This window comes from Haliotis cracherodii, unplaced genomic scaffold, assembly GCF_022045235.1.
Source record: "Haliotis cracherodii isolate W230 unplaced genomic scaffold, xgHalCrac1.p SCAF_4, whole genome shotgun sequence".
Taxonomy (NCBI): Eukaryota; Metazoa; Mollusca; class Gastropoda; order Lepetellida; family Haliotidae; genus Haliotis; species Haliotis cracherodii.
The window spans coordinates 56,883,395-56,904,417 of NW_027266297.1; the positions used below are offsets into that span (position 1 = coordinate 56,883,395).

Here is a 21,023-nt window from a genome sequence, read left to right on the forward strand (position 1 = left end):
TTAATATGTTAAAAAGCTTAAAATATAAAGAATATAATGGATGAGGTGACAAGGGTTGATTTGAGCAAAGTATGTCGCTGTGCATTCTCATGCATTGTTTTTACATAAATACTATTTACTTACACACATGAGAGGCGAGAAAGTGTATTCTAGGCTTCTGTATAAAGGTTTAAGCATAAACTGGTCATCCCAAAAGAAAATCCTAATGAAACAAGTTTTGCAAGGCTCAGTGAGTAAGTTGAGTGAGTGAGTATGGTTTTACGCCGCTTTTAGCAATATTCCAATAATATCACGGCAGGGGACACCAGAAATGGGCTTCACACATTATACCCATGTCTGAAATCGAACCCAGGTCTTTAACCACTAGGCTACCAGACCGCCCCCAGCTATAATTTTTTACGAAGTCACAGTGCTCATCACAAAAGTTCCTTTATCCAAATTGCACACGCCACATTTCAATCTCTATGTTGTCCCCAACAGTTGAATTATAATCACTTTGTCGATTTATATCGTGGTTAGTGAAAATGTATTGCAATACTTTGAAATATGCATATTATTTTTTTCAAAATGTCTACAGACAATCATTCAGAAAATAGTAATAAGATTATTTTTATAAACGATGCGGCCGTTAAATCGGCTTTTGTAATCAGAAATGGTCAGTTAATAAATTGTAAGGTGGTAGTTTAACAACAAAGGCTTCGAATCTCCATACATGTATATTCATATTCATAGCTGCAGTTGCAACAGTGTCACTACATTTTCATAAAAAATAGGGAATCTTTAACAAAAACAAATGACACAATAGATACTACTGTTAATCCTAAATTCCACTTTAAACACAGGGGCATCGGACGACACGTAGTCTAAACTGCCGCATTTCACCCACCATATTTGCCCCAAACCATGTTTTCAGCCTCAGAAACGCATATTACCATCGTAACTGTAGAATTTCCCCTACATAAATTTAATTCGAATAATTCACTTTACTTTGTTATCAATGAGACGAGTAATAACAACCAGGGAAAAGAATGGCAAAATACGCATATTTACAGTCGACACTGGTATACCTTTCCTTCAGAGTAAAGTACAAGTACAATATTTGAACATTAATGTACGTTTAGCACAATTCTTGTTGCACACTACTATTACTTCATGGATACTGGTTTTACTAATTTTAACTATATATTTCTGAAATCTGTTCACATAAGCGATTATATGAAGTTTATTAAGTTGTGATGCATTCTATAATACAGGGGAGCGAGAAGGGGGAACAAAGAAGATTGGAAAGGAACTAATTACAAACCATCATTACACAAATTTCATTTAACATATTTGTGTTGTAAGCTTTAATCCGTGTAGATGCGAGTACATGTATATGCATGGATGTTTTTATAGTAGGTAAAATGCATATAACCTTCCTGTTCCCTCATCAATAGTTTGCAGTCATGGTACTTTCGGCTCTGACTGTGGCAACTACTGCCACTGTGACGGTGAGGTATGCGACTACGTGAGCGGCATCTGTCCGAGTGGAGACTGTCTCCCTGGCTGGCAGCAAGACAAGTGTGACACAGGTTCCTATTTATTCTGTGCTGATATATTTCATCAAGAATCAACCTCCAGCATCGTATATTAATCTGTGTTATAGATACCCCAACCTAACAAAAAAACACAATCGACGGCCTACAGATTATTTGTAATTATATTAAAAACCTTCATGTTTTCAGAGTGTACCCCAGGCGATTATGGACCAAAGTGTAGTCAGAAATGCTCTAATCGGAACTGCAAGACCGACAACTCTAGCTGTGACCACGTGGCAGGGGAGTGTCTTGGTGGTTGTATGACAGGGTGGAATGGAACAGACTGTACACAGAGTAAGACCATTATGTACTTACAACAAATATATACCCGGGCTGGCATGCTGGAAATGTCTTCAGGTATCTCAACAACAAATTGATGCACCTAACCAAACGCTTGACTTTCTCAATGCACTAATAAGGGTATAACTATCTTTCACTAGCTCATAGTTCCTACGAATTTGATGTCTGGTACTAATGTATTCATAAACACGTTCCAGAATGCCTACTTACCTACGGAGATGACTGTGCTTACCTGTGCTCTGACAGACAATGCCGTGAGAATTCGACATGTGACCACGTGACCGGGAAGTGTGAAGGCGGCTGCAAACCCGGATGGAAGGAAACTGACTGTACAATAGGTAAGATACCAATTTTAGTTTCGGAACACCAAGTCCATAGTGTTTAACAGTCTGAGTTAGTTTCTACTTTTTGGCAAACCCCATATCCAGGCACTGAACAGACATGGCGTTAATGTATTCTTTAATCTTGTATCAATCCATGCCCATCAATTGCAATACACTGCCTAAAGAGTGCTGAACGAACAGCAGGGTTTGGTATACACTTTTCCAGGCAAGGAAATTATATTGTGTGTATGCAGTCGTATGTGAATCCAGGCAGAGTAAGGTATATTCTATTTGCAGAATGCATCCAGGACATAGAATACGGATCTGGCTGTGCTGGTAACTGCAGTGCCCGGATGTGTGATGGAGGGTCAGGCTCATGTCCCAATGACACAGGCCAGTGTGATTCAGTTTGTCTATCAGGGTGGCAGGGAGAAGATTGCGCAGAGGGTAAGATATAGCGAGTTATTGTCACAAATGCTATACATTTAGAATAAAATTAATGAATAAGTTGCCATGTTTTGTGTTACTAACGGACCTAAATTTAACTAACGGAGCGATTTAAATGAATCAGGTGGTCGGGCTATGTGGCTTGGTGGATTCCTATGGTGGTCATCATATCATGAGGACGTGGCACGTTTTTGACTTTCTTCACCACTGATTAAGTCCCTATAATTTTACAAGTTGTCGATTTACAGCTACAATATTCTTGACTTGAGCCTGAAACAATATCCAATGGCTTCCTTTGCAAACAAATATCCCTGCCGCAAAGCGTACACAACAAATTACAAGTGATGCTAATTACATACATGGCTTATATTTGGCTATCTATTCACGCGTTCTGTTGAGTTTCATCGACCAGTTACATGCCTAATGTGCACATGACAATTTACAAATATTTCAGTTTGTAGTCCTGGTTCATTCGGTGTTAACTGTACTGGGAAATGTGGGCGTTGTCGTGACGACAAGTGTCACCATGTCAACGGAACCTGCCTTACTGGATGCAATGATGGGTGGACTAACCTCACATGTACTCAAAGTAAGTTCTTCACTATTATTATGCTATCGACTTTGTGACTGTTTTGTAACAATCACATATAATGTTATGACTGTAAGTTGATCACCTGGATATTTATTCCATCATGTAAACAACAAGAGAAATGTAGGACTTACTACCTTCATGTGGTACCTTGCGGTCCAGATTCAGCTGGGCCTTTTGTATTCAGGTTTGCGAGTGTCTGTAAAACGGGTTTTGAAACCTTGATGGCATTTGGATTGTTTAGTGGGAATTATTTTTATCATTTGTCCTCATTCACTACTTCCACATTCTGTTAATTGACAGTTTGTCATTACATTCCAGCGGATAAAGCTGTTCCTGTCAGACGAGGGAGAAGGATTATCTATGTGTAATTCAGCTTTGTTTTCAGCTTTGTGGGTGCATGGGAAGTTTTACTTTCAACACCGTCAATTCCAGATTACTTTACAAACTCGCAACATGTTCATCTTATAATTGTTGTGTTCATGTATTGCCAACTGAATATAGTCAACTTTTTATTATCTAGTGTTTCATTCAAGTGACTTTCTTCATAAAAACAGTTTACATATGGCAGCGTAATCACATGACAGATTATACTGAAGACAAATGTTACTATTTCAGTATACTTTCCCTTCTGTTCTAGAGCAAGTTGAAGCCTCAGAGTCTGATGTAGGTGTCATAGCGGGCTTTGTAGTTGCCGTCATCTTTGTAGCAGTCATCGTTGCTGTCGTCGTTGTCTTACTCAGGTAAAGAAGTAGTATAATGGTTATTTGTTCGAAACAACCATGTTTGCCATTGAGGCAGTGGGGATAACGCCTTAGTGGATTTGAAACCTGTGGCCATCTGACACTCTTCTGTAAAATGTGACACGTTACAAAGGGAAAGGTGCACATACTCGAAACTGTATTCAGATATTTTGAATCACACTTGTTATGTTGTATTAATTAACTATTAGTTTATACTTATTATACATGTACATTATGATCTCAACAAATGAGTTAGTGATTTTATTGCTTAAAGCTGCATCTATTCACGGTGAATATTAAGCAATGTAACCCATATCAAAAATCATATCAAAATCGTAGTGCTGGATGTGGGGACTTGTAAGTTTTCTGGTTTCATATTGAGGCCAATACTTTGATGAACACCTTCTGTGATTGAACAGTAACAACTATGGGACTTTACGCCCGACACATTATACTAATGAAAACCATTCTTATCCCAAGAAGACGGAAAATTCAACATTCAAAGAAAACAGATAAGCATGCAGACATGTTCCGAGAACTCACAGGTTCGTATACGGAATGACCAGACACAACAGTGAACTGTCATAGTACAGAGGAAAGTTAACCTGTATCATCAACAGGCAATGCAATGATTTTATGATGGGCTTATTCTATTGGTTTACGGATCTGCCGATCGTTAAAATCAAGAAAGTAGAAAATGACATAATTCTCAATATTAAGTTTATTTGTTTTATAAAGCCGAATTTGCTGACGAACTTGGTATAAAATGAGTGAGTGAGTATGGTTTTACGCCGCTTTTAGCAATATTCCAGCAATATCACGGCGGGGGACACCAGAAATGGGCTTCACACATTGTACCCATTTCGGGAATCGAACCCGGGTCTTTGGCGTGACGAGCGAATGCTTTAACCACTGGGCTACCCGACCACCCTGGTTTAAAATGAAAATTTCGTCACTAGATATGCTGATTTACCATTTAAATTGTATTCATGTTCTGCTAGGCATTGTTTTATATGCAGAGATAAGGATTGTCGTCGGTATGTTTTAATAAACTAAGCCGGAAGTAGCTATCAGCTGTACACACATTATCTCCCAGACCATTCCCATGTACCGGTGATTCAGTCAGGCAATACCCCCAAACATACCTTGAAAGAAGTTTGATGCACTGATCAGAAGAAATTGTATCTGAAACTATTATTTGACCAGAAATAATAAATTTCAATGTTATGTTATTTTAGTCATTGCTTTTAAAAATATATTTAAAATGATAATAACATCAGTGTAGCACTTGTTGTAGTGCCGGATAGTCTTTACGTATGGGATATTTTGGCGGGATATTTTGGCGAGTCACCGTTGGAGGGTTCACGCGGTTTGCTATTTCGTTTGCGGAAACTATATGTTGACATATAATAGTCAAACTACAACAAATATGACAAATATGACAACAAAATCATTTCAAGCCAGCAATATTGGTAATCTGTAACTATCGGCAATCTGCCGGTCAGTTCACACGCGATTTCCGATAAATTACCAATAATGAATGACATTTTGAATTAAACTAATAAAATAGTAGAACACAAACATTTATATGTCAAGATATACATTAAATATTTTCAAAATCAGATCACGAGCAGACAATAGGATATGTTCTTCTTCCCATGTTTGAAGAAGATAAATCATATCTGATATTGTGTGTGGCCAGTTTGGTAATTCCAGTGTCTATTCTGAAGGGGTTTGATACAAAATATTTTTTCAGCACCTTCCAACTATATGTGTACATTAACGACAAAAGCAAATTTGAAAGTGTTTTTGTTTGTGTTTTTTCGACACTCGACTATTATTTGAAAAAATCCGTTAACCAACTAACAAAAGATGCCTCTTGGTGATTCGACTTCCTTTATCCCGAGTAATATCATATATTTGCATAACTGTCTGCACTGATTTTCGTTATGTCAGTCTAATTTTGCCTCTTCTTATTTGCGCAACAGAGGACACAAGGGACACGGAAGTGGACAACAATGTGTGTCCAAGTGTTGTGGAGGCGGACGCGAACCACGACCCTGTGTGTGCAAGTGCTATGCAGGTGGATGAGAACGATGTAGAGGGCGACAATGACACGTACTACAACATAGCAAGTGCCCTTGCAGTGACGGAGGTGTCTGTAGATCAGCTGGGGGACCGGATCAAGGAGCTGCAGGTGCCCGTTGGTGGATTCCAGGCAGAATATCAGGTATGAAAGCCAATATCAGATAATGGCGTTTCATTTCATCATATTGTACACCGAGAGAATACCGGATACCTATCCACCATGGTTGTTTGCATGATGTTTAATAAGAGTATTCCTCCATATTGATCATCAAAGCAGTTCACAGACTTAAGCCACCCTGACACTTTTACGATTTTTGTCCCTGCAATGCCGCGCAATGCGTCGTGGCAAGGCGTGCCATTTCGGTGGTACGCAGCGGAGCGTGAAGCCGCATTTGCGCCCTGTTCGCGCGCTGTACACGCATAACTTAAGCAATGTCTACGCAATGTCTACGCAATGTCTAAGCAATGTCTAAGCAATGCATGGCCAAAAATGTGCCGCATTGGCACGCATTGACACGCAATGGCACGAATTGTTTACACATAGGTTAAGTATTGTTCGCGCATTGTTCACGTCTACCGTACCGCAATGTCCCGCAGTGTCTCACACGACACGCATAGTTCCGGCTGTTTTCGCGCATCTCCACGCATTGCCCCGACGACTTCGCGCATGCGTGAAGCCGTCGTGGCAATTTTTGGTCCCGCTTTGTCCCGCTTGACGGCACGCTTCAAATCCCGCTGTTGGCGTATGTATATAAACTCCAAAGTGAAGAGACGCTTCATTCCTCGACTCGATACTCGATACCAGAGACACTGTTATTGCAGAACAGAGAAGGTGTCTATATCTGGCAGCTGCAGGACTATTACTTTTTGAAGAGCAGGAGAAAAGGCAGCAAGAGCAAGAGGAAGAGCATGAGAAAGAGGAACAGACAACCCCAACTAGAACTAGGAAAGCAAGGACAGTGTGAGACTGACAATAGCTGGCCAGAAGACATGAGTTCGAACATTATGATCAACTATTGATAGAAGTCCACAACGAAGATCCCAGAATCTACGGGAAGTACCTGAGAATGACACCCGACCTGTTCCAAGAGATGGTGGAGAAGTTAACCCCTCACCTTATGAAACAGATCACATTCATGAGAGAACCGCTTGAAGTTGGACTCAAGCTGGCTGAGACCCTCCGCTTCCTAGCCACTGGAAATTCCTAATCAAGTCTACAGTACAGCTTCAGAGTTGAAGCAAGTACAATCTGCAAGTTCTTACCAGAGGTGTGCAACGCCATCAATGAGGTCTTCAGGGACGAAGTGCTCAGCTGCCCCAAAACTGAAGAAGAGGTTGCTGAGATGTTCAGCTCCAGATGGAACTACCACAACTGTCTGGGGGCCCTGGCCATGGACGGCAAGCACGTTGCTATGAAGAAGCCACCCAAAGCAGGCTCCCTCTGTTATAATTACGAGGGCTTCCACAGCATTGTACTCATGGCAGTTGCAGATGCTGGGTATAAGTTCTTGTATGTTGATGTTGGGGCAGAGGGTGGTGCCCCATTGAGCCAGTCCTTCTGTCATGCAGCTGTCGGTAGTCTTTTACGTATTCTGCTAATTTCATGGTACCCTCATCTGTCAACTTATACTCAGGAATTTCTTTCTTGGTCACACTTCTTCTGTTTTACTGTGGGCTCTTCTTCACTTGACGGTTCTATTTGAGTCTATGTAATAACTTCAAAATGTGTCCGTGGAACAACATCCACACTCGAGCAGGAGGAAGGAGGAGAAAGATCCCTCGTCCTGTCTGCAATCTCTGTCTCTTTCTCTGTACTGGTCTTACCCGTCTTCTATGGACTTTCTCCTTGTAAGGCATGTTGTCCGTTTGCTAGCAAGTTGCAGAATGGCCAGGACCCGTTTACATACGCATTAACGCGAGCGCCGTCGTCGCTCATTGGTCGGGAACTACGCGCGAACAATGCGTAAACACTTTCTGAGCAGTTCGTGTCATGCACTGAGCGAATGGTTCGTGACGTGCACGACCTTTGCGTGAGCTGGTCGATCCATGATTACGTGAACAACTCGTGACAACACCATAACGACAGCACGATCACTCCGCGACACGTTCGGATGCGTGAACGCGGCGCGAACAGGCGCGCCCACAACGTGGACAGTTCGTGACCAATGTGTGGCATGGCGTGTCAGAGCATGTAGTGGATTCCCATGGCACGCATTGACACGCACCGTCGGCAGTGTTCGCGCCGACTTCGTGCAGTGTTCACGCATGGTTCATGCAAGTGGCACGCACATGGCACGACAATTGATGCTTGCCGAATTTTTGAACACGCACCCCCGCACCCTTCACACACTCTTCACGCTCCCGAAGAATTTTATCATTGGCACGCCGAAGTGCGAGCCATTGCGGAAACGAAAATCGTGCAAGTGTCAGGGTGGCTTTAGAGAAATGGGCATCAACCCACAGTAATATCACCAGAAAATAGAAGTTCCTTTAATGGCTTTCTTGCAACCTTATAAGTGGCATCCAGCAGGGCCACATTTTAGCAAAAACCTTGTAGTTTTCATTAACTTTGACACATGAGTACAATGGTCTTGTTTCACTGAGTGTTCGAGTCGGGATCAAGCCCCCAAAGCACCTGTTATGTCAACCTAAAACCCATCACAAATTTGGTATGGAGCTCTTGCGCATTCCTTGCCAAAATAATGGAAGGCATCTGGTATTCTGAGTTTTAGCCCTTATTATCCTTTTACGTGTAGGTTACAAATAAATGCATTATGCTTTAGTGCATGTGAAGTCTGGAGACTGTATTGAATCAATTGTTGCGACTCCGACACTAATATCTTTAAATTACATTGTGCCTGTTCGAGATCAGTATACCAGTTGGTGGTTTCAATGAACTTTTGTCTCATTCTACTTCCCAACTTTATACTTCACTTATTGTCCCTTCATCCTGTACTTGATACGATTTGTTACAGAAACTATCTACTACCTTCACCCGTTCTTACAACGACGCTCAGCTAGCGGAAAACAAAGGGAAAAACAGATTTGTTAATTATTACCCATGTAAGTCTTACTCTATATTTCAAAAACCTAATAAAAGACATTGTGTTAATGGCGTGAGAGTGAAAGAGGGGAGTGAAAGAGAGAGAGAGAGAGAGAGAGAGAGAGAGAGAGAGAGAGAGAGAGAGAGAGAGAGAGTAAAAGAGGGTGTAAAAGATAGCGTAAACGAGAGTGTAAGAGAGCTGGTTTACATGTACGTCACTTTTAGCAACATTCCATCACTATCACCGCAGCGACATTACAACTGTGGTTCCTACTTACCCATGGGAATGTTGTCTTAGTTTATTAGCTCTGGACAAATCCCACTTTGCCCTATGTGTAGCCGAAGACACTCCCGACTGTCATGTTCATGGATGTAGACTCGTACCAATAGTTAAGAGAGGGGAAAACTCTTGACTTGACGTCATAACGGACTCATATATTTCTATCAGAATCAATTAGCTAAACATTCGCACGGTCCTCGTATGCATCTCATCTCTTATTGCAGGACGTTTTGTGTCTAGTAAAACTGAAATATTGTTGTGAGCTTTCTTTTTTCACCACACTTGTTCCATCTCTTTCTCCAGTTATGCAGCTTTGAGGAAGGTTAAACAGTGGTCTGTCAACCATCCCCCACAGTACCCACTGCAACATTTTGGCATTATATTCGTCGTTCATAGTTGCTCCCTGTGGTAGACTATCGATGTGAATTATGCCTATAATGTACCAAATGGTCGTCCTGACTTTCTTTGTGGAACTGTTTGTTTTAAACTTGATTGTTATACGAGACCCAAAGTGTTTCCACTCCATGGATTCTTGTTTTCCCCCATGAGCATAATAATATGTCGAGGTCTCGTCGCCTGTCACCAACTTAAAATGAAACTCTTCATTTCATCCAGCATTCTATAAACCCAGCGGTCAAAAACCTTTGACAAATGTGGATGTGAATAAAGCGTTGTCTATTGGTTCACACGAGAAAAGGGTGATCTTCTCTAACTCGTGGCATGTAATCGTCCAGTTCCAGGTTGTAGACGACATCAGTGTTTACTGTTTTGGGTGCTGGTGACAGATTGACCGGATAGGGGATCTTCCAAACTAACCAAGGGTTAAATGCCTCCCCTTAACGTTCTATTGTGGCATATGATGGGGCAGCCACCGCATGCCATCGTTTATCAATCTTTCACTAGAATAAAACACTTGCTGACTGTTCTATATTATTTTTTGTCCATTTTAGTGTTAAGAAATACCGTACTTCAACGGCGAAGTCAATGATTAACATTGGATCAAATAGCAACACCCCCGATAAACCAGGCTGGAAAGTGTCTGATATGTTTTCCCCTTTCTAACCCAATATAAGTGCAACTCACTCTCAGACTTGCATTCATAGTTATTCATGCAAGGACCTTGGAAAGACGTATGTTTAACCAAATAGACCTCCTTTGTAAATTTACAAAAGAAGAGTTTTCACATCATTTCTAAAGGGTACACGTTGACACCTTCAATTAAAAGGGCATCCATCAAGGCCACAGTCCTCATGTATTAAACCGTGTTTTAAGTTTGGCCTCAACTAGTAAACAATTGTTGTTCAGTGATTATTAAAATGCATTTCACGTATTGACAAATGCAGTGGTGACTTAAATAGTAGCACTGGCTGTACAAGTGTCATTTATCTATTGTCTAATATTGATCTTGGTATATCGTTTTTAATTATGTGGGTGGCAACGTACATTAATACTACTTCACTTGTGTAACATTCTTGCTGTTGTGCTCCTTCACACAACTAGATGTCTTTGTTCATGGCCATGGCTTCTGCATTACAGATGATGACACCCGGGTCGTGCTGCAGGAGCTGCCAGACCAGCCTGGTTCAAATTACATAAATGCCAGCTACATCGATGTTAGTAGGATAAGGATTTACTTAAGGATGATTTTTTTGTATTACTATTGGTGATATTGGTCCCCGTTAAGTGCTACGTGAAACTATTCTAGATCTGATGTTGTTTCAGGGTTACGCGCAATCTAAAGCCTACATAGCAGCACAAGGTATGTCTTCTTCTTTTATGACTCGTCTGTTTCCAGAAATAAAATCTCACTGAATTTATAAATAAAAATATTTCATCTGTAGACAGAAAATGAGTTTACTAATGTTCGATAATGCCATGTTATCACATATATATACTGAACAACAAAAGTTCTTGTGACATTGAATAAGATTTAATTCAAAGTTATGTTTTTTACCAAATCTGAAACAATTTCGATTTGCAATAGATAAAAGATTCCTGTAAGTGTTCAAATGGTTTGATTTGCCATACTGACTTCAGAAAATGCTTGATTCCATAAAAAAAAACATGAACATGCCAAAATGTCAATTTACAAATCATTAGCGTGTGTGTCCACTTCTGGTTGCGATGCAAGCAACACATCTTCGTCTCATGGAATGGACCAGGCGTTGCACAAAGTAGTGTGAGATATCTGTCCATATCTGCTGGAGGATATTTCGAAGTTCCTGGAGTGTGTGTGGAACACGTGCTTGATGTCGAAGGCGCCGGTCCATTTCATCCCACATGTGCTCGATTGGTGAGAGATCAGGGGAGCGAGCCGGCCAGGGGATGACATTCACGTTGTTTTGTTGAAGAGACTCCTGAACAAGTCGAGCAATATGAGGCCGGGCGTTGTCATGTTGAAAGGTAATGCCTGGGCCATTATGACGCAAAAACGGTAGAACAACAGGACCGATGATCTCGTCGCGGTAGCGCTGTCCATTGAGATTTCCCTCTACCACTATCAAACGGTTCCTCTGTCTTGCTGTAATCCACCCCATACCATAACTCTGCCGCCCCGAACTGATATTCTTTCATGACACAATGATTGACGTAACGTTCACTTCGACGTCGTTACACTCGAATCCGTCCATCGCTGTGGCTGAGACGAGACTCGTCAGTGAATAGAACTTGTCCCCACTGCATGGCCGTCCAGCGTAGACGCTGTCTGCACCACTCTAGACGTGCTTGACGGTGGTTTCCTGTCAAACTGGGGCGTCTGGCAGGTCTTCTGGCGATAATCCCTGCACATCTGAGGCGACGACGTACGGTTTTTGAAAATATTCGTCGGAGGCCAGGGATGTTTCTTGCAGTCACTGTTGCTGGCTGGAGTCAATTTCGTAGGTGTGTTGTTCGAATCCAGTTGTCTTGTCGATTATTGGTTACGCGTGGCCATCCAGTCCGAGGATGGTCTCTGACTGCATTCGTCTGTTGCCAACGTTGCCATAAACACCAAATGGTGTTTCTGTGGACGTTAAATTGTCTTGCAACATCACGTTGACTCGATCCTGCTCCAAGCATACCAATGGCTCGCAGACGCTCATTTTCGGACAGAGGTGGCATTTCTTAATGTTGAATAACTGCGTAATTTTATTGTTTTTCTGAGTGGTTGTTGTCAGCACGATGCTAAACAATGCATATGAAATCCCGTTAACGCACGTGTATTTTTGGGTAGTGAACTGCATGGGGCTTGCATAAAAGTCAACTTTTGCGTGGAATTTGCATGTTTTTTCCTGCAGCAGATGCGTTTTTGTTACTTGATTCCATACATGTACTACAATATTGAAAACCAAACTTTACTTTACTTTACTAAAAATACACTAAATCATTGGTGTCACAGGAACTTTTGTTTTTGAGTATATATACAAGATAGGTCGGTGATAAGAACGATAATGGAAATGAATGAAATTAAGAAATGGTCATACTATTCAAATGTGATGTTTGTTAGTTATTTCAAATAGAACAGCAATATAACGCAGATGTCGTCCACATATGTGTGTATTTGGTAGTACTTGATAATTCTTCTGATATTCAATCACTGGCTAAGTAGTGGCATATATATAAATGGTTAATTCAAGAGATACCTTAGATTAAATTTGAAGAAATATTTTGTCATACCAAATGTGCATTCACCGTGCAGGTCCTCATAAGAAAACCCTGACTGACTTCTGGAGGCTGCTCTGGGAAAAGAACTGTACCAGAATCATCATGCTGACTAATCTCATGGAGATGGGGAGGGTCAGTATTAAACAGTTTCATTGACGATCTCATTGTTAGTGTAAACATATCCTTCGTGCCATTGGTAGATTTAAGTTAGGTCATAACAGTTAACAGTGTTCAACAATAAAACAGGACTTTACTCTCCTACTTTTTAAACTAAATTCGTGAATGAATCCTAAGCTTGAGTTTTGTGGTATTCGTACATACCTTAGGTTCACCGGAATAGGTGTCATCTGGTAATTATAATTAACGAACACTGCATATTGTAACAACATGTGAAAACTAATATCAGGTGAAGTGTGAAACGTACTGGTCGGACGAAACAGATTTGACCGTGGGGGACTTCAACATTGTTGTGACCAGTTCAAGTGAGCGAGCACATTGGGTTGTAAGAGAACTACAAGTGACAGAGAAAAAGGCAAATATGTACCCACTTTTTTTCACATATATTTATAAAGGCTACAGGCTACACGACCAACATATTGTGTTCAGGAATATTTACAGTACTGACAATGATAATTAACGGTTAGTAGGAAATTCCATTTTCACTATTTCTCTATCTAAATAACTGGATCTCTAATGATATCAACATTATGTTATGTGCTTTTAGACACGCACTTGTCGCAACTTCCATCAATTCCACTTCACAACATGGCCTGATCATGGAACACCCGAGGAGACGGCCTTGACTGAATTTCTGTGGCTGGTCAGGACCACACCTAACACTCAGGATGACCCTCTGCTGGTGCACTGCAGGTAGGTAAATTAGCACTCCAATTTGTCATTTCCGAGTGCACAATTATAAGGTGGTATTATCTATTTACACACCTTTTATTTGTATTTTCTTGATTGGTAATAATCATCATATTTGCTATCATAATCAAACATGTTTCTCTTGAACTGTGTACAATTGATGTCATTAACAAAAAGAACAATTATAACCCCAGTGCTGGGGTCGGCCGAACAGGAACCTACATCGCTGTGGACTACCTGCTGGACCAGGCTCTGGCTGATCAGAATGTGGATGTGTTTGGTTGTGTCACAAAGATGAGAAACCAGAGGAAGGGCATGATACAGACCCTGGTGAGACGTTTCATCTCAATGTTCTGTCTTAAAACGTGTATAATCACAAATTCGCCATTATGTCTTAGACTTCTCTCTTCCGTTAACTGGCCCATTCGTCTAAGGCGCCGCGATTCGCTGTGCAGAGATGCGTCCCTTGGGCACGCCAGAAATCTATGATGGTGGGTTCGAATCCCGATTCGCCCCAATGATGTTTTTACTTTTGCCAGCACCATACCCGTGCTCGTAGGTTTTCGCCGAAGTGGTAATTCGGGCTCTCTTCCCACGTTAAGCTGACACGCCACGATATAACTGAAATATATTAAATGCTGCGTAAAACCCAACTAACTCACTCACTCACTCTTCCGTTAACTCATGAATGTCAACGGTCATTTCAACATTACCACAGGAACAGTACACATGTGTTTACATGACATTGCAAGAGGCTCTGGAGTTTGGAAACACAGGCATGGAAGTACAGGAGTTCGATCAGAATCGAAATGGGAAGAGGACGTTCAAGATGGGACGCATGGAACTGACACAGTTAATAAAGGTAAAGGCAAAAACACTGAGATAACAAACTATTGGTAAATTCCTGATATGCTATGATATTGATATATTTCTTGTTCCATGTGATACATACTGATGATTTTCTCAAATGTTTTAGATCCTGAATATCAAAAGAGAGATTTCAAAACAAGGTAAGTGAATGTCGTATTGTAATTGCATACTACATTGTAAAACATGTTTGCTATTCTATCAAATACCATCTATACCATATATCTTGATCATGAGAAATTGATATTTTGGTAAATAAAACTATTGTTTCAGAGGCCATGGTCAAGGGTCGTGTGTACGTTAATGGGCGCTCAGACATCTTGGCTCAACAGTCACAGGTAAGCATTTTATTTGTGTAGAACCCTTAAATTGGAACTCAGACACATTAGGTTCGCTGTTCAACGATATTTGTTTTCACCAAGGTATATCACAACCACACTGATTTTAACTTTTGTCTGCCACGACCTCAACAAACACTGGGGCTATGCCAGTTCTCCCTGGATGAGATACCTGTACACCGGAACTCACAGGATTGTTTTGCATTTGTAAAAAGTGCATTTGCTCGCCAACAATATCATGAAAAGGTGTAAGGAGGTCCTTTGACAACCATGGCCCCTGACTGCAGAGCTGTTAGTGAAAAATCATCAATGCAAAACATCATTCAAAGGTCATTTGAATTTGCTTAAGAACTTCACAAACGTTTATTGCAGCTGGTATTACTAGTGATTCATAAGCACATATTTAGCACGTACAGTTGCACTCGCGACTCTCTTGTGATAGAAATTATTTAAATGAATGTTGACCTTTGAATAGTACAATAGATCCAATAATATGATAGTCAAACTTTACCTAAATGGATCGCATATATTTGCCTGTTTCATGCCGCACACATAAACATTCCAGTTACATGACGGCATTCTGTAATGAATCGGTTCTGGGCCAAATATCCAGTGGATTGACATTATAAATATGGTTTCGCACAAATCAACATGTCATCAAGTCTAATCATCGGATCCATTTAGTCGCCTCTTACGACACACATACATGTAGCTTCTTGGAACCCATATTCTTACCCGGATTCCCTGCGGGTCTGTGGAGGAATGTTGAAAGTGTTAGATTACGATTGTCTATTTAAAGTATTCCTCCTTCAGTCCCACCTGTCAATGAAAGGCTATCTGTTGACTGAAGCTCCCTCCGTCACCACGGCGTCTCTGTTCTGGCAACTCACAGAACAACAGGAGTCCTCTACTATCATTGTCCTACCAGACTCGCACCAGGTGAGCATTTGTCTTCACTATTTCACTCCAGTTACAACACCGTTATGAGCATGGTTTAAATTCGACCAATAACGTTACTTTCAGAGGCTGTCCAGCTTTGTGCCATCCCCAGGAGACAGCCTGGATCTGAGTCCAATCAGCGTGAGATGTTCAACAGAGAAAACCATCAACCCTGACCTCGTCCTCCGGAACATCCTCAGACAGACTGACGTATGCCTTTACTTGCTGTTCATATGCTAAGAATTGATTTCATTATTTTTGTACGTCAAACGTATTAAAATAAAAACCAAATCGTGTAAATCCACGTCAAACATAATTGAGTCATTTCTAATATAATACGTCGACAATGATAACTGTCGAGACTGCTATTTAATCATTAATCACACGCACCAAACATATATACGAAATCAGTGACACGGTTCAGAGCAATAATGCAAAACAAGCCCCGTCCTCCCATACTATTATCAACCAATCAAGAAACAGTTTTCTGGGTTTTCTTCCGGTTTGTGGAAACATAAACGTTGAAATAGCTGCTTGGTTAGCCACGAATCAAAATCAAATACCACGACATCAATTGAAGTTTATCTATTATTTTTCTGTCAAAATCATGGCTTGTCTTTACGTATGGTGACCGTGAACTTTAGAAACCCTGATTTGCAATGGATGGATCTTCAAACAATAGTAGCCGGTATCAATAATCCTTAGTAAACATCTGTTTATGTTTTTTTCAGCTATCGACACTGAGAATCGTAGTTTTGATAAATATGTACCATTACTAGTATTATATGTTATATAGATTTCAGTAAAATTGATGTATACAACAGTATGTAACTTTCTAAACTAACTGTTGACCAGAACCTTCCACCAGCTGCAGTAGGTGTGTACATCATGAAAAGGTTTCCAGCAGACTCCCACTCCACGCTGTTAGAACTCCTGGAACACGTAGATCTTCACACGAGTGGGGCTGACTCCCAACCGGTTACTATCATCTACAGGTATACGTAAGGTCTTTATGAGCTGATGAGATTTCTTATCAGTCCGTTTCATCTAAAACCTCTCATCTACCTTTTTGTCGTCCATGGAAGTCATTAGCCACAGTGAGCTCATTTTTTACGCCAGATATGGCTTGTAATGGGATGTCAGTGACCCCACGCAATTGTTCCATTCTATCATTGGTGATTGGATAGCTAAGGGGCTGTTGGGATCATATCATACATAGTTGTCCATAGTAGCTTTCTTCACAAGGAAAGTCTGGTGATGAACTTGGGGTGTGATGAATCCGACATAATTCAGAAACTATTAATAACTAATTTAAAATTACATGAATTAATATATATATAAAATGTTTTGTTGAAGTGATTCTGGTAGAATGAGAGGTGCCTTGCTGTGCATCTTGAGCAATATTGTTCAAGGCCTGAAGCATGACAAAAGAATTGAGATCTACAACAACTTGAGAGCTATGGCCCACTGCATGGATCAGGATATCACACAGGTATATTCACCATGTTGTGGCAGTGCTAGTATTTGGTATGACCTCCCTAGAATATTATTGAAATTTGACTCAATTCAGAAATAATTATACTTTTCAGGCTTCTTGAAGTACTGGGTTATATTCCTTTACAAAATCAAGATAAACTTACTGTGTCTCCAATTTAGGGATATCTGATGTCGACTCAAAACCTCTAAGGAACCTTTCGAAATTAAGCAGTTGTTTTATAATTAGACAAAAATAGTTAGGAATGTTAAATAAATGCAAGTTATTGGTGATAATCTGGCACGGGTTGGGACCTAAACGTAATGAATTTTAGGATGAAAGTTAAAGGCGAATTTGATTTTTAAAGGTATATTTCATTAACGGTCATTGGTGTGACAGACATGTACCTGAATCAGTTCAGGACGCTCAATTTGACATTACGTTCCTTTGGCCGGTTTTATGTCCAAATCTATCTCCCTTGTGCTTTCAATACTCTATTAAGCGCAGAGCAACCTCACAATGTCTTACACGAGGAACTGAATAGTTGGATGACATATAATCTAATCTAAAGTACAGATTATCGAAGTATCTTGAAAATTTCATTTGCGATTGTCATTTTTATTTACACATTGAACGTGCATATGATAGGTTCATTGGTGACAGTTACCTGTAGTATAATGTAACATCAGTAAGTCTCGGTGATCTCTTCTTGCTTTCTGCCTTTAACTGTTATGTACTCACCACCAAAACTGTTGATACTACCCATATTATCAGCATTTATAGTAAACCTAAGCTTTTAAATTTCTTATGTGCATGTATCATGGCATCAATACTCATTACCAGTCAAAGGTGTGTCAACTTCCAAGCGAAAACCGTAAAACTACCAAAAGAACAAACGAATAGACATAATGGCAAACAGAATAATAATGTTCACGTTTAACAATATTAAAAACATGTGATGTCTCTAGAAACATTTTCTTTCCACAGGCAGACGTTGCTCTGTGTTACGATGTCGCTTCAGCGTGCATGGAGTCGCAGAGCATCTACGAAAACCTCTAACATGCATCAATACTGATGCATGAACAGACAAAACTCCAGTCTCCACCTTACAGATCTGACTTGATTGCACCAACAACTGCTTTCGTAAGGAATATATATTTGTGGGCTTCACATGTATTTCCTCCTTAAGCAATTCTGTAATATTTTTAATAATAATTGTCATATAATTAGATTAAAGTTTGCTTCTGACTCGCGGATTCTCTATTTGACATTAGAGTGAATTGTAAAATGTAGGTATTGATTCTTTATGTTTGAGTGAGTGAGTGAGTTAGTTTGGTTTAACGCCGCTTTTAGCAATATTCTAGCAATAACACGATGGGGGACACTAGAAATGGGCTTCACACAGTGTACCCATGTCGGGAATCGAACCCGAGTCTTCGGCGTGACGAGCAAACGCTTTAACCACTAGGCTACCCGACCGCCCCTCTTTATGTTTGAACTTGCATCATATGTAAGTAGACGCGTTTGGTTCTTTTGTGAAGAAGAATGCTCTACTGGTGACATACGTGTTCAAGGTCCGAGCAACTATTATAATTGCTGGCTAAAACTCTGTGAATACCTGGAGCATCCTAGAAATGTCTTATAAATGTCAAATAGTGTCAAATTGCTGCAACTAAGACATCGGTCACCAGAGAGACACCGTTCACTGCTTTTGTTTTTGTTTTGTTTTGTTATTTTTTAATACATACAGTGCATCGCTGCTCATCTTTAACTTACTTTTACTTTTATAAATATGTATGCAACAGGGATACTCACACACGCTCAGATCGCTAATTTCCATTTTCTTATTATTTTTTTATTGAAGTTTGAAACAAGTTTATGTTGAAAACATTATTTGCACAACCAAACATAACTACACCAAAGGTAGTATTGAATAATGTCACATATACTCGTATCCATTCTATTTACACATCACTCTTCACTCACATTACCCAACTTCGATTTCCCAAATGGGTTTTTCTCACTCTGCAACATTTGACAAGTTTGCAGGTTGATTAGGTACAGAGTCAAATAGTTATCACAACATGATAATGTAACTGTAGAAATTCAAGAAATGCAAGTACGACTTACGCTTTCCTATGTTGGTTGAATTCTCTGAATATATGTTTTACGACATTTAGGTAGTGTTATGTTTGTGCACTGTACCAATGGCTCACATTTCGACTTGCATGAACGAACATGCCAAACATTAAATCTTTGAAAGGCATTTAGAAGTGATACACGTAAGGAAGAGAATTTATGGATGTCAACCTCTTTATAGTGAGGAACACAATGTTTCGAAGTATATATGCTAACTCCTTCATCAGGGGAATGCATGCTTTGACACAGAGAGCATATGTATGTGCACGGAAGAACAACAAAAGCAATAAGGTAACAAAAGGTGGAAACTTAACCAGGGAAGCCAATACATAATTGGTGCTGATAGGTGATTAGCAATGGACAATGGAAGCCAACACTTAACAATAATTAGCGCCAGGACTAAATTATCACTGATTGGTAATTGGCAATGGACAATGGGCAAACGGGGGCATATACTCCGAAACGTTGTGTTCCGCATAATAAAGAAGCTGACATCAATAATTTTTCTTCCTATTCTTTAGAATAGCATACAACGATGTGAGTAACGTATGTTACAAAAGTTAAATTCATCAAATAATTCAAATTGTCAAAATAATAAAGAAGTATGTTTTAGTTGTTCATATAGTGATTACCTTCTCAATGAAGCTGTTAACTATTAAATTGCTTCTTGTTTTTCAATAATCATTTTTTTTAATTCTTGTCGTAATGCTGAATAAATTTATTTCTTAAGATCGTTTGTTACCTATTGTTCATCAGCCCACGACGACTTATATAGTGTTGGACTTATATTTAAACAAAAGACACGTATGCAATGTGAGACTATTGAGTAAGGTGACAAAATTGCAAACAGTTTATGATTATTTGTCCGGATAAAGAAGGTATTAATGGCCGTTTTTGCATGGGAAGGATGGTGGTGAGAGGTAGGTGATTGATGATACTGCAGAATGTGCAGGAACTAACGCCAACTTTCCAATCGGAATCACACCTTATGTCAAGGTATTTGATTTATTCTCAAGAATGTACCGATCCAAACCTTCAAACTGGTATTAACTTTATCAGGATCATTTTACATCATCTATTTTGTATGAGTTTATGCATGTGACGGTTGCCACTGGTCGGTCAGGATAGGTTCACCTTTCAGCGAACTGGTATCATCACTATTTGATAGTGATCCATAAACACATGCTCATGCTATGATATAGTTGGAATCTAACAGTCGACTCTGTCTGGCAGAGATACCTTTTTAATATGGAAAGGGTCGTGTCACTTTTGTTTGGATAGTTATCTCAATGTTCCTTGTCTTCAGCTATTGAAAAGTAAGTTCATTAGGTTTGATGTAATAATATTTATGAATGAGCTGTTTCCTC

The 21,023-nt window shown here is 40.0% G+C and overlaps 1 protein-coding gene across 4 annotated transcripts in view; it reads left to right on the forward strand.

Annotated features, from left to right (window-relative positions):
* Positions 1 to 20,277, forward strand: part of LOC139478684 (receptor-type tyrosine-protein phosphatase epsilon-like) — a 28,419-nt gene extending 8,142 nt beyond the window's left edge. For 2 of the 4 annotated variants that reach the window (XM_071261257.1, XM_071261260.1), the window contains 23 exons: positions 1,437 to 1,571; positions 1,725 to 1,871; positions 2,075 to 2,215; positions 2,498 to 2,647; positions 3,102 to 3,236; positions 3,877 to 3,979; positions 4,460 to 4,524; positions 5,968 to 6,209; positions 9,043 to 9,130; positions 10,927 to 11,003; positions 11,113 to 11,149; positions 13,067 to 13,164; positions 13,439 to 13,564; positions 13,757 to 13,902; positions 14,094 to 14,229; positions 14,618 to 14,761; positions 14,876 to 14,909; positions 15,040 to 15,104; positions 15,918 to 16,043; positions 16,128 to 16,253; positions 16,899 to 17,038; positions 17,400 to 17,535; positions 18,505 to 20,277. In XM_071261257.1, the coding sequence (XP_071117358.1) occupies positions 1,437 to 1,571; positions 1,725 to 1,871; positions 2,075 to 2,215; positions 2,498 to 2,647; positions 3,102 to 3,236; positions 3,877 to 3,979; positions 4,460 to 4,524; positions 5,968 to 6,209; positions 9,043 to 9,130; positions 10,927 to 11,003; positions 11,113 to 11,149; positions 13,067 to 13,164; positions 13,439 to 13,564; positions 13,757 to 13,902; positions 14,094 to 14,229; positions 14,618 to 14,761; positions 14,876 to 14,909; positions 15,040 to 15,104; positions 15,918 to 16,043; positions 16,128 to 16,253; positions 16,899 to 17,038; positions 17,400 to 17,535; positions 18,505 to 18,576 (2,669 nt within the window). In that variant the 3' untranslated portion in view covers positions 18,577 to 20,277. The remainder of the gene's footprint in view (positions 1 to 1,436; positions 1,572 to 1,724; positions 1,872 to 2,074; positions 2,216 to 2,497; positions 2,648 to 3,101; positions 3,237 to 3,876; positions 3,980 to 4,459; positions 4,525 to 5,967; positions 6,210 to 9,042; positions 9,131 to 10,926; positions 11,004 to 11,112; positions 11,150 to 13,066; positions 13,165 to 13,438; positions 13,565 to 13,756; positions 13,903 to 14,093; positions 14,230 to 14,617; positions 14,762 to 14,875; positions 14,910 to 15,039; positions 15,105 to 15,917; positions 16,044 to 16,127; positions 16,254 to 16,898; positions 17,039 to 17,399; positions 17,536 to 18,504) is intronic. The other 2 variants (XM_071261259.1, XM_071261258.1) reach the window with 2 other exon arrangements.
* Positions 20,278 to 21,023: the final 746 nt, after the last annotated feature.